The sequence below is a fragment of the Maniola hyperantus genome, chromosome Z (assembly GCF_902806685.2).
Source record: "Maniola hyperantus chromosome Z, iAphHyp1.2, whole genome shotgun sequence".
Classification (NCBI taxonomy): Eukaryota; Metazoa; Arthropoda; class Insecta; order Lepidoptera; family Nymphalidae; genus Maniola; species Maniola hyperantus.
In genome coordinates this window covers 4,338,288-4,352,472 of record NC_048564.1, presented here as the reverse complement: position 1 = coordinate 4,352,472, position 14,185 = coordinate 4,338,288, and the positions used below count along the sequence as shown (strand labels likewise).

General features: G+C 39.6%; 1 protein-coding gene across 8 annotated transcripts in view; it reads left to right on the top strand.

Moving 5' to 3' along the window:
• Positions 1 to 14,185, top strand: part of hiw (MYC binding protein highwire) — a 136,557-nt gene that overhangs the window by 19,890 nt on the left and 102,482 nt on the right. For 6 of the 8 annotated variants that reach the window (XM_069509001.1, XM_069509007.1, XM_069509005.1 and 3 more), the window contains 12 exons: positions 514 to 612; positions 1,406 to 1,636; positions 2,482 to 2,685; positions 3,946 to 4,080; positions 4,805 to 4,983; positions 5,252 to 5,531; positions 6,490 to 6,656; positions 6,744 to 6,918; positions 8,241 to 8,362; positions 9,500 to 9,604; positions 10,812 to 10,993; positions 13,438 to 13,633. In XM_069509001.1, the coding sequence (XP_069365102.1) occupies positions 514 to 612; positions 1,406 to 1,636; positions 2,482 to 2,685; positions 3,946 to 4,080; positions 4,805 to 4,983; positions 5,252 to 5,531; positions 6,490 to 6,656; positions 6,744 to 6,918; positions 8,241 to 8,362; positions 9,500 to 9,604; positions 10,812 to 10,993; positions 13,438 to 13,633 (2,075 nt within the window). The remainder of the gene's footprint in view (positions 1 to 513; positions 613 to 1,405; positions 1,637 to 2,481; positions 2,686 to 3,945; positions 4,081 to 4,804; positions 4,984 to 5,251; positions 5,532 to 6,489; positions 6,657 to 6,743; positions 6,919 to 8,240; positions 8,363 to 9,499; positions 9,605 to 10,811; positions 10,994 to 13,437; positions 13,634 to 14,185) is intronic. The other 2 variants (XM_069509004.1, XM_069509002.1) reach the window with 1 other exon arrangement.

Here is a 14,185-nt window from a genome sequence, read left to right as displayed (position 1 = left end):
GTGAGAGTGTGAGTGTGAGTGTGAGTGTGAGTGAGTGTAAGAGTCAGTGAGTGTCAGTGAAAGTGTGCGTGAGTGAGAATGTGAGTTTGAGTGTGCGTCAGTGTTCGCGTGTAGGCATTTGTGTGTGTTGTGGGTTGTGTGCTGATTTTGAATGGTTCATTTGTTATTGATGATTTCTGGGTGAATAGTTTCTAGGCGGTCATGATATTAAAATATTTTTAAAAATAAACTAGATGATACTCGCGACTTCGTCAGCGTGGATTTAGGTTTTTTAAAATCCCGTGGGAACTCTTTGAGTTTCGGGGATGAAAAGTTGCCTATGTCCTGTCCCGGGATGCAATTGCTATCGCTGTGCCAAATTTGGTCAAAATCGGTTGAACGGATAGGCCGTGAAAGGCGATCAGACAGACAGACGGACAGACAGACAGACAGACAGACACACTTTCTCATTTGTATGTATGTATGGATAATATTGGTATGGATTTTTTTACTATGGGCACATTTATATTGCAGACGACGAAAGATGTACCGTGCAAATCGGCGACGGTACCACGATCGTCGCACGTACAGAAGCCACCGCCAATTCCGCCACGAGCAAAAGATTCCCAAAAGGTATATCTATTTTTACACATATAAATATATAAAAAAACGGTGACTGACTGACTGACTGATTGACTGATCTATCAATGCACAGCTAAAACGGATCGAGCTGAAATTTGGCATGCAGATGGCTATTATGACATAGACATGCGTTAAGGATTTTGAAAATTCATCTACTAAGGGAGTAAAATAGGAGTTTGAAATTTGTGTAGTCCACGCGGACAAAGTCGTGTGCATAAGCTAGTAATATCATAACTGCTTAATTTTGCAACTTTGACCTCACACCGCTAGGTCTGGAAACTGGAAGATGAAGAAAACTTAAACGTACTACATGCTTGCAACTCTTGGGTTTAGCTTTTTTGAATATCACGTCACTCCTCGATTTTCCTGAACAAAGATTAGCCTTTAGTAGAATTTATAGCCCCGTCGCGGAATGCTAGCCATCTCTGTACCAAATATCGTACAAATAGGCATATAACAATTTCGAATCCATACTAATATTATAAATGCGAAAGTGTGTCTGTCTGTCTGTCTAGCTAGCCTTTCACGGCCCATCCGTTCAACCAATTTTGACGAAATTTGATACAGATATAGCTTGCGTCCCGGGGAAGAACATAGGCTACTATTTATCCCGGAAAATCAAAGAGATCCCACGGGATTTTTATACACCTAAATCCACGTGGACGAAGTCGCAGGTTTCATCTAGTATGGAATAATATTAGTATGGATTGTAGGTTTGCCTTCTGCTATCGTGCTTCGTGTCCGAAAAAGCTTTAAAATAATGTGTACGTTTTTGTTATAATAGAATCAGGACAGCGAGGAACAGTTGAGCTTTTTAGAATGGCATTTACTGGATGTAGTGCCGCGACTCTTGGATGTGGTTCTGAACCCGATCAAGCAACAGTTGTCGCAAAGGCAATGTGCGCCGGCGCACGATCATGGTGAATTGCAGACGCAAGAGAGACTGGCTGATTATTGCTGCAAGTTAGCCGCTCGAATCATTGCCGAGATGTCTTTCAGTGCCTTAATGTTCAGGGTATGTATACTCCAAATTGTAAAATATACTTTTCAGCGGTCAACAAGTTCAACGCGCAAAGGATCAGTCTGGATGTCCAGTGTGGAAATGCAGCCAGTATTTTTGGCACTATCCCACGCGGGCATAATTTGTATAGTAATTAGGTAAGGCTAGCTTTAAGTTTTATTGTAATATTTTCAATAAAAAAACAACATCTTACCGGTACAGATGTTCTGTTTCACGAAGACCGTTTAGCTATGCTTGTGTGAGTGCACACCTAACATTGTCATATGCGGTAAAGTTTATCTTATCACTCATTACTACACTGAGTGGGCTTCATGAAATAGAACAGTTGTAATAGTGTAGGTTCACACCGTTAACCTTTCCGATTTCAGCCATTTCTTCACCTATTGAGCCCGGTGCATTTACGCTAAAAGGTAGTTTAAGCCTTATTAGCTTAAGCTTCGAACAAAAAATATTGGTTCACGTCCGTTTTCAATATTCAATCAGCTATCTGTAATCGGTAGTTAAGATATTTAGCAACGTCGTTATATCTTAGACTATACAATTTTTGACAATTAATAACAACTTTGAGTAATTTATCTACAGATCATAGATAGATTGAATATTGAAAACGTACATTTGAAAACATTGTCCGTTTTCCACACTACCAGTTTATTCTGACAGCGCCATAAGCGAACCGGCTTTACAACATGTATTTTTTAATTAAATGGCGTTTGATAGCTTGAACACCATAATTTAAAAAATTGAAGTTGACAGCTTGCATTGGCCGGATCTCTTGTGACGCCCTCTGAGATCTTTTTTGCCTGTGGAATCCCATTGAAAACGTTTCTATGCATTAACAGGAAGACATGGTATCAAAGACGATCAAAAACATAGTAACAGCGTCTCGCTTCATGCGCATAAACTCGGCGCGCACCTGGAGCACGGGCAACGGAAGCCCGGACGCGATCTGCTTCACTGTCGACCGGCCCGGTGTCGCGATCGTCGGCGCCTGCGTCTACGCCGGCACGGGACATTACGACTACAACTTAGAATTGTTGTACGATGTATGTATTTCAAATGGCTGGTCTTACAGGTCGGTAAACAAGAGCTGGCACGTTCAAAAGTCGATTTACCTTATTTTAACGGGATTGCGCCCAAGCTATTTTCGACGCGCTGCGAGCCGCGACCTCTATATACTTATAAAAATTAATTGCTAAATGTGTTGCTGATCGCAAATCTCGAGAACAGCTGAACCGATTTCGCTAATTCTTTTTTTATAATATTCCTTGAAATACGAGGATGGTTCTTACGGAGATAATTTTTTTAAAAATTTGAATCGACTGTTAGGCGGTACGAAGTTCGCCTCATAGTAACAAATATAATTTATAACTCTTTAAGCCCGCGAGACTGCAAAATTGCAGTTTGGATGCGGTTATTGTGCAAAGCAGTTGACACAACCAGAATGAACTAGAGTGCGGGAAGCCTCGGTATGAACATGAATCGATGATATGCCAAATATTATCGTATCGGTATAAGTAAGGTACAGTAAATGTGAGTGTGCGTTTGCAAGCGCTTGCTCGCGACTGATTGGTCCGCCATGCATGCACACTCACGCAATGCCCGTGTATGCCACGTAACCACAAGTAAAGTTCGCACTCCTTTGTGAATTGCAAGAACTGTACTCTTATAAGCTTGGCCGCGTGCGAGAGAGACTTTCATGACGCGTATGCAGTGCGATCATAATGTCTTGCGTCGCTCATAGACACTACACAAACGTAATCTGTGAATGTACTGTTGTACGTGTCAGCTCTTGTTAATACCGCCCATACCCACACCAAATAAAATCTCTGCGCGTAATCTTTAACCCCCTTCGCACACGGCGTCGTGGCGTCCCAATACAAAATTCTCTTCCTCTGAAGAGAAAGTAAGATCCTCAACATCCAAAACGTCTGGTGCCGTTGACGCCATGATTTCAACTGATATCCAAAACGATACGTCTACGCGACTATTCGTTTGTGCAACACTGCAGGTCGATACGACTACACAAATTGTGTGCGAAGGGGCTTACGCGTGGTTGAAATAAAATTTACACATGCGGGCTTCCATTTAAAAAAAAAAACATGTATTTTTATGTAAAAATCCTTTCTTAGAGGATGCCTGTGTCATATTAGCTATCTGCATGCCAAATTTCAGCCTGATCCCTCCAGTAGTTTGAGCTGTGCGTTGATAGACCAGTCTGTCAGTCAGTCAGGCAGTCACCTTTTCCTTTTATATATTTAGACATAGATTTTCATTGTTCAGAGTTGTCAATGTTTCTGTGTTAGATGCGGACCACTACAGACGACGCGAGTCCGAGTAAATGTTGGGTGTCAGAAGAAACCGCAGAAGGCTGTTTCTCCAACTCAGACGCCCACCAAGATATGGTCCAAATCAAGTTCAGTAGACCCGTCCTACTCAAGGTATCTTTATTTTGCTACTTTTGATTTAGTTATTTTGTGTAGCCATAGATAGTTAGGCCGCGATTACATATGTAAGTATTACTTACGTAAGAAGCTTACGTGGTTGACTTACGACAAATTTACTAATGTAAACACTCTTTTAAGTACATTTTAAGTACATTTGTGAATCAATCACGTTATTGCGATAGCAATCGCTCTTTAAATAATTTATTTTGCCACTAGTTTCTCTTGGTAACCTGTACGCGTTGTGACCAGTGGTCCCCGCGCATTTTTTGGGAGGATATTCCAGTTAAAAACATTCTAATATTTAGTAGGAACTGCATTCCAAACCAGTTGTAAATTAAACTATTTGACGATTCAAAAGCACTTGTAAAAGTTTACTTGAATAAAAATATATTCTAAAGAACAGAATTTTCACTTTTTTTATTATTTTATTTTTAGTTTAATTTTAAGTAATACTAATAACCAGGACTTCCCTCGTTTGGGCTCGAACAGAATACCAGCGTTGTGGTTACATTGTGTATCCACAACATTCAGCTGAGTTCGGGCCTTTTCGTTGGCACGACACACACTGTTTGTTGGATTAGCTTTTAAGGAAAGTTTTTTTGTAAATGTTTGTGTTTATCGTGTGTTGGATCAACCAATAAATCTATTTCTATTCTATTCTATTCTAAATATTACCTACTTTTTCTGAGTGTCGCTTATAGTAAGTAATTCATAATAGGAAGACACTCGGTACGCACTGCGCGTGTGTTGCGAAGGTGCCCGGACCGCCAGTGGCGAATGCGGACTTCCCGCAGTTACGGGACCAGACGGCACCACTTTCCAGTTCTCGTCCTGCTCTCTGAGCTTCAATGGCACTACTCTAGCTCGGGGACAGTTGCCGTGCATTATTTACTACAGGTATCATTATAATCATCTACTACTCTTAAGATAATTTTAAATACATTTAAAAAATCGCGAACCGGCAGGAATCGAACCCACGTCTCCTGGGTTCGCGCCCGACGCTCTGACCACTAAGCTACAACCCGTTTACTGCCAGTGACGAAGTTTGTGATATGTATGCTCACTCAGTACTGAAGCGACTGTTTATGCCATCTAGTAGCGACATCTTTTTGCAGTTAATTTTTTAACCAGCATTTTTTTTTTAATGATTACAATGTCTGCACAGAACATACAGCCCATCGGCGTCGCTTGAAGCTGCGTCCAGTACTTGCAACTCGCACATATACAACAAAGATCGCATCGAGACCGATGTCGTAACAATTCGCGAATCTGCCGTGGCCGTGGCGACGTTGGTAGCGGAACGGGCGGCCATGTTGCTTTCGGCGTTGAGAGGATTGTCCATTGATGATTTGAGACGCATAGCGCCTACGTTGGCAACCGCGCCGGCGCTTAACACCCTGCTGCCATTTGCATTGGCTAACTTGGAAGGCCTTCATGACTCAAAGGTGAGGCAAATAAAATAGACAATGTACTGATTCCGAGCAGAATTAAATTTTAGAGCATTCGCATCCTCTTCTTACTACTATAATATGAAAAGGACAGACTTAGTTTGACAGTTTTAGGTTTAATTTAGAGCCGTCAAACCTCGTGACTTTAGCTGCCAGTCGCGAACGTATCGTTTAAATTTGTAGCGTGCACTAAAATTTAAAGTCTTTAAATGTAAAATTCATGTTCTGTACTTTTTTAGCAATATTAAAAAGAAGAGGATGCAGATACTCTAAATTTAGTTTAGCGAAAAACAACAGAATCAGCGCCATTGTCATTAGCCTGGTTTTTTTCATGTATAGACTAGCGCTTGGCTGTAATCAGACCTGCTGAAAGATGCATATAGTATCCAAAACTAAATTGACAGGTCTTCATCCTATCCTTTTCCGCAGGGAGCATTATGAAAGGGATAGCAATATATTTAGATCCGTCATTTTAGTTTATTTCAGAGATTGTGTACACGAGAATTAGCTACAGTAATTTGTTAGCGTGTGAGCGATTAATCGTCACTTGCTTTAATGGTGAATGAGAACATCGTGAGGAAACCTTCATCAGGCATGATTTTAAATTGTTATTGCAGGTAGTGGTAGCCTAAATTAATTGTTAATAAGTCTGTAGTACTATATAGTAGCGTCAGGTTGAAATGGCAATTGGGGAGGGAACGCCACGCACACCCGCACAGCCCCCGCGCTAACCCGGTGCGGGCAAACGCGGGTGACGTGCGGGAACCTCATCTTCCGATTGCCATCTTGACCTGTCGCGGACTATTCCACTTATTAAGGGCTCTCGGGGTTGATCCCGCGCACGCACCTCTATCTTTTCGGTTCAGCAGATTATAGCAAAAAGCTTGTTGTTCCTTGTGTAAAATACATGTTGATGCATGCGATGTAGTATGTAATCTAAATTCTTCTGTTTTAGAGCGTCATTTACCTTCTGGAATTGGTCCACAAACTCCTTCCCCACGTGGCGGCTATGAACCTCATGATTCCGAGCAGTGAGGAAATCACCAATACCACGACAAGCCACTATTACACTTGGATAGAGAGCGAGCACCCATACAGACAGGCGACCGTCAGCAATAAAAGGTACGAATGTATTAGAAAGTCGTTGGTTATTTTATTTTTCTACAGAAACTACATAATTTTGCTAATGCATACCTTGGTACCTTTTAGGGTGTTGTTTCCTCCACAAGTGGCCTGGATGGTACTAGAAATGGATCCACGCAGCATCACTGCGCAGCCTGAGGATACTTTAACTATTTACGCAGTGGCGGGCGCACCTAAGCACCGGTGTCACTGCCCTAACGACACCCGCATGGCCGATCCGCCCTTCCGTAAGGTATATAAGGTAGAGATCGTCCATTTGCTCATTCATTCAACACTAGGATGATGTTTACATGGCACACTAAATCGAAGACCGCGAATCTTACCTTCAAAGTGAAGAGTGAATAGGCATGTTCTAGGCAAACGCGCTCCATCTTAGGCTGCATCATCACTTGCCACCAGGTCTGATTGCAGCCAAGCGCTACTAAATAAATAAAAATGCCGCACCAGAAGCTACATAGTTTTACTCAAAATATTTTCCGAAAATGGTGGAACTCTATGACATAAACAATTTTCTCATGTTGATGCCATTAAATAATGTAAGAGCAAAAAGTTGGGCGGCAAGAAACGTGGCTTAATATTATTACGTAAGGAGTAGTAGTAAGTAGTAGTAAAGGAATCAATTTTTTTATTCCATACAAAAATCTACAAGTGATTTGTAAGTACTCGTAACCGCCGGACGTATGTTAATATTGATCAGTTTTTGTAACAATGATAATGCATTTAGCAATGAAAATTAACTTATTTGGGGTAGAATTATGCTTGGAAATACAATAGGTTAACTTATAAGCGGAAGGTCACATCTGGGAGTATATTGTCTGTGTATTCATCATTCAAGTTTGTATCATACTGCTATACAATGCACACCACGCATGCACTTCTCAATTCAGTATTTTCAACGTGTGATGCACTCATAATAGTGAATATGGATATGGCTTCGACGTCATTCACGTCCATAGATAGATAGTAGTAAAGTAAAAAAGCTTGCGTGGTTTAAAATTGGCTGGTAAGCGAATTTTTTAGGAGTGATAGATATTGGCTTGCTATAATAATAACACTACATTGTACCCGTCCAGGACGGTCCACCGATTTCTCGATTCAACCATCAAATCAATCAATCGATTTCAATCTGTCGTCATGACCCCCGGCCGCCTGGTCTTCCCTGCCCTGAAAGATTTCTACAGAATATAGTTTTATGCCACTCCCAGAGATGAGTTCATTCTTCTGCAAAACTCTATCAAAGTTGTTGTTCTGTTTTGATTGAAATTGTGAATTTTGGACTCAGTTTTAGCACAGTTTTTGCTTGGGAATGCGTTCAGATTTGTATCAAGTGGACCAAAAGCGTACGGATTAAAGTAAAAAAAGTATTTTTTAGAGAAATATAATTACACAGATTCGTTCGGCAGCTGTTCAATTACAACCTTCCAAAAATCCCTAACTAATTATTGTTTACATATACAATAATTATTGTATTATGTACAATAATTATTGTATTATAAACGAATTATTATAGATGTGTATGTAGGTAACAGAAGTTAGTTATATCAATTATTTGAACCATTGCAGCGATTAGTCCAGCTAAACTCGGAGTCCGCCGAGGCCGAGGATCTGGACGAGGCAATTTCTGATGCACCGTGCATGCATTATAACTGCACGTATGTGAGTGTGACACCCAGGTTGTCCAATATGTGAGTAATTTTTGTTTTTGTAATATACATAACACCCCATGAATACTCCGAAAATAAATCAATTATCAAATTAATATAATAGCTGTTCGTGCTGATTCACTGATTGACTGACTGAATCACTCATTGATCACCTCTCCTGAACATTTTTGTATGAAAAAAATTTTTAGACTGATGGTTTCGTATAGAATACAAAAATTCATTCGGAGGAAAAATAAGGAGAGAGCTGATGATTGAGGATTTCGGAGACGGGTGAAGAGCACGCTTAAGGTATTGAAGATAGGTGGGAGGTGCTCGAGCAAATGTCAATCGAAACGTCATCCAATTGCCAATGAGCTGAAAAAAAATTCAAAATGGCGAAAAAAAGATGGCTGCCATACAAACTTCGTCGGTGTCTATCTCGGAGAGTATAAAAGATAGAAGAGCACTTTTTTCGCAAAAGATGATCAGGATTCAAAGGTCTACTCGATGAATAGAAAAAAAATTCAAGATGGCGGAATTTATTTTTCCATAGAAAATGTATGGCAAATAAAGTCCACATTTTAAAAAAACCAACGCTGCATGCTCGCGGACCACTTCAGTGGTCCGCGCACCCACGCACCCTACTAGTTTTTTAAGTAAGACTATTTTATTCATAATATTTTCTAAATTAATTACAGATAAATCCCAATCCACTATCACTGTGCAATCGGGGGTGGGAACGCCCCGCACTCTAAGCCGTGAAAAATTAGCAAGCATGCAAATAGACTTGATGTGATTATCGTTGGAGTAATTATAGCCGATAGACGTTGGGGTCCCAAGGTGCTGGAGTGGCTACCTCGCACTGGCAGGCGTAGTGTTGGAAAACCCCCCACTAGGTGGACGGACGACATCAGACGAGTCGCAGGGAGCCGCTGGATTCAGGCGGCGCAACACCGTGATGTGTGGAAGTCCCTACAAGAGACCTATGTCCAGCAGTGGAAGTCTACCGGTCGAGGATGATAATGATGATAGCATAGCCACCCAGTGAATCCACCGAAATTCGTTTATCTGCCTCTTATAGCACCATCGTATCGTATATCTTAGCTATAAAGGAACACAACCCGAAGAAACTTCCACAATTTACATCAAACATCATTTGAATTCTTATTTTTCTTTTAGCCCTTCGGACTGGCCGCAAAAAGCCTTATTAATACCCGGAAATGAGGTTATATTCTCACTGGAAACCGCGTCGGACTATTTGAACGAATATAACAAGTCTAATAAGTAAGTATTTTAAAGCTCCATTGTTACTTAGGTTACTTACGATGACTTTCTGAAGTGAACGAAGTCGTAATAAGTATAATGCATGAATTTTAAGTTCTCACTCGTCTTTCTAACTTTGTGTCAACTGGCATGTCAAAAGTACGGTTGCAGTCCTTATTTTAAAGGTGAACCGTACTTTTGACTTGACAGTTGACACATTGAGATAAAATGGCGTTTCTAGGCGCTCATTTTGTACGGACTTGTATTGAAGTTATTATAAGCCGTCCAAAACTCAAGTTTTTCTTCGAAGTATGCCCGACAAGTTTGAATATTATAAAATGGTTTATCAAATAAAGACATTGATGTAAACAATGTTGACGTTTCTCAGTAAATAACAAAGTAACATTCGAGGCTCTAGCTGACACTGTCTTCTTTCTCAGAAACCGTAAGCCGTAAACACACAATTAAATCTTGCCTCTAGATGTATAGTTATATATGTACATAGTAATAATTATTATTGTAAAAGGGCTTGGGGTAATTTTTCAAGAACCTTTGATTACGTGACAAATTGGATTAGCCTACTAATATATCATATTATGTTAAGTATACACACATATATACACATAATTTTATGAGGAACATAACTCCTATATCACGTTTTTAATTTGAAAACTTACACTAAGGGCTCAGTACCAAGTCAGAGTTTGCACATCTCTACATGGATTTCGAGCATCGATATACAATAACGTCAGAGTAAATCTGAATCTTTGGCAAATAAAAATTCATTTTCGAGCAAGGATTTTACTGTGGATTATCCAAAGCAAGATAAAAGGCAATGGTTGGCCTAGGTCAGGTCGTTCTGTCTAAAAAACTTGCACCAATAGTTCAATAAAAGCAACCGATCACTATTTAGACCTTCAGTGTCAAATGTTAAAGTTGCCGATACAATCCCAACTTTCGATATGAGAGGCACCAAAAGTTGTAGAAGTTTTTGTGTTTCCATATATGAAATCTATCAATCTTGTAGAAATGTTCTAGACCGTACTAAAGGTGGACTTTCAAGTCGATTGTCTGTGGCGTTCCCTACATTTGCACAGTAAATCAATCTGCCGCTCTGTCACGGCGTCCTTGACGTAGTGGCGCCACTGATGCGACAGACGCTCGACTCGAAAGTCCACCTCAATTATACAGATAATTAAGAACATGTTTTTATAACTTTATTTTGTAGCGAAGAAAGCCGCTTCGGATATCGCTGCTTGTGCGTTGGATACGAGGACGCGTCGCTCGCGAGCGCACGAGTCGGATGCGGTTTAGGACTCGCTACACTGGAAATGGAACTTGTACACCTTGGAGCCTCGTGCGCAGCTCGCCTCTTGGCTCCCGACCTGGATATACCGCCTCTTACTAACGGTGAGATAGTGTTGTCGTCGTTTGATTTACAACCAAAGGGGCTATCTGCACCATGGACGCTGCTGCGCGGAAAAAGGAGTGGGTATTCTTCCCATACCATTGGCATAAATTCTTTTGCCAAGAACTTCTTCGGCCAGGTGGTCTTTTGCGTGCAATTATGGAATAAAAAAGGTTGTGTTTGTCACATAATATGATCAAAGTACTCCAATATCCGCACTTTATGGTTTTCAGGATTTCAAGATCTTTGTTGTACAGTCACATTTTGGCCAAAAATATTGCATGAAACTGATATGTGCATTGGTAATTACAATCCTCACTACAATGTAAATGGAGCTCGTATATATTTTGATGCTTCGTGCACCACTCGCCTCTTAGCTTCCGATTTCCATATAGCGCCTCGCACTCGTGGTATAAATTTAAGATACATCTTCGAGCTATACCTGACTTTTAACACATTTGGCCCAAAAATATTGCATACAGCTTTTTTGTTGTTACGAAAACGCTTATTATGCTAGAAATGGAGCTTGCACTGTTTGGTGCCTCGTGTGCCTTTCCCTTAGTTATATATATACCACCTCTTGATCACTAAGATACATCTTCAATGTATGCCAATTATAAGGCGGAAATTTACACTCGTACAATTGACACACGATAAACAATACGTGAACACACCTTCATATCAAATGTATGACCCGGCCCATCTGTCCTGTTTGGACTCATCACAAAAAAAACATAGTCCACAAAAATTTTACCCACAAGGGATAAATCACGTGGCCAATTGAGGCATGTTTTGGCAAAAATGAATCTTCAAATGAAAATCCTGAATTATATAGATTCGTTTGTAAACTGCAAGGTTTCCCATTCCTATATTTGAAGGATATAATTGGAATAACATAGATTCCTTTTTAAAATGATCGCCCTTGTTACAAACACAAAAAACTGTTGTGGAATTGACACAAAAGTCTTGGTAGCTGAGGACCATAAGGAAAATTTTCCAATTTTTATAATCGGTCGTCATTTCGTTTATCCATTAAAATATTATTCCATAGAAATAAGATTTAATAACTAATTACTTTGTTTACAACTTTATCAATAACCTAAATGACCTGTGTACAAGTAGTTAGGTGGCATTTGAGTGATTGGTTTAAATTCTCTCATTCCATTTATACGGGCCGTTTTAGATATAACATAATGTTAATTTGCGCGTAACGATTTTCTTAACATCAAAATTTACAAACTGCTGCGTGATTGCGGTAGAATGACAGCTACAATGTCACGATCGCAATCACCTCTGATTGGTTGACGCTCGCCCACTATTGGCTACAATTCATTGTTGCAACAAGAATACCATAAATTCAGCCAATCATAACAATTGCGATTGTAATAATGATTGAAGCATGTTTTACGGAATCGACCAGCTGCTCCTTATCAAGTTTGACATTCAATGACATTCAAATCTCTGACGATGCGTTTTCGTGCTGTGAACCTAGCATATTACTATATTTCTTGAGTCGTCTGCAATGTAAATGATAATTATGTAAGTATAGTATGTTAATGTCAAGACCTTGTTATGCGTTCGTCATTCCATAATAGAGTCTGCGTCTATTAGATGCTATATTACTTCCTGAACTGTCACTTTATTATTAAATGCAGTTGTTTATTTTAAATGACCACTTTGTTAAGCTAATGTTTATTAATAAACTAGCTGAATCGCTATATAGATAAACCTTAACACTCGAACATAAAATTTAATAACGATTGTAAAATATTTATATTTAAGACCTCTTGCCATTGACAATAAGATTCAAAAGAGTTTTTTTAATGAGAGCGAATATATTTATTCTAAAATAAATTTTAACAACCTGACCAATTTGAAATAAGCACACTGTCGCAGTTTTTCAGGCCGCATTTGAAGCACTTATTTCAATTCTTAAGCTTTGTATTTCTATGATTTAAATAGATAAAATATATAAATCATGGTTCGATATCAATCGATAATGACCGGCGATCAGGCAATACGTACGGGTCGTGACTAGAATGTATTCCCGCAGGTGTTACACTGATCCATTGTACACCAGTTTAGTAACACTGAATTTAATTAAACTTATGAAGACCGTTTTCGATCCTTTTATATTCATTTCCGAGTTATTACATGAATTAAACAACTTTAATGTTATTACATGAATTATACAATTTTGTCACGAAAATAACACGAACAAATATGTATGTAGGTATTGTACTTTAAGATGGGAAAAGACGAAAGTAAAAAATTATTACGGTGTAAAAATAATATAAATCTTTGTATTTTAAAGCACATTGCAACTCGCTGTCTCTTTTCTTTTCATCAGACTCTGCGACTTCTATATGCGACATCGCTTGGGGCTTGCTCTGATTAACTATGGATCACTGTAAAAATTGATATTTATTGTTTTTTGATTTAATAGCGACTGTTGCGGAGGTGCAAATGCAAGCCATGGCGACAAACGGTGGCAGTGGAGGAGGATGCGTCTCCGGTGTCGCAGAGGGTTCGGGAGAAGAAGCTTGTGCCGATGAGACAGAGGCACTACTACTGTCTCGAGGACTCGAACTCGCGTCGCCACCCGCTGTCCACAACGTTCTCGATGGACACCCTCTGCTCCGGTGAGTTTAGTGTTTTAGTAACAAGCTGAGCCAACATGTTGCGCTAATGCCGAGTGCATTAAAAATAACAACAGTATTAATTGATTGCTGGCAAACAAAACGGTGTGATTATCTTTAAATCTATAGTCTAAAATCCTTGTTTCTTTTTTAATTTATATGCAGCTTCAAAAATGTCCGGAGTTTTTGGGCCCACCGAATATAAATTCGAACTTCAAGCAAAACAGCCTAAATTGTGCTAAAATTAAGTCCAAAGTTTGTGATTTCATACAATTACAATTACAAAATTAAATTAAATTTTTTATTTATTTTTTATTGCACCAACAACATCATCATCATCATGATCAACTCATCGCCGGCTTACTACAGAACACGGGGCTCCTCTCAGAGTGAGAAGGGTTTTGGCCATAGTCTACCACGCTGGCCGTGTCCGGATTGGTAGACTTCACATACCTTTGAGAACATTATGGAGAACTCTCAGGCATGCAGGTTTCCTCACGATGTTTTCCTTCACCATTAAAGCAAGTTAAACGCACATAACTCCAAAAAGTTAGG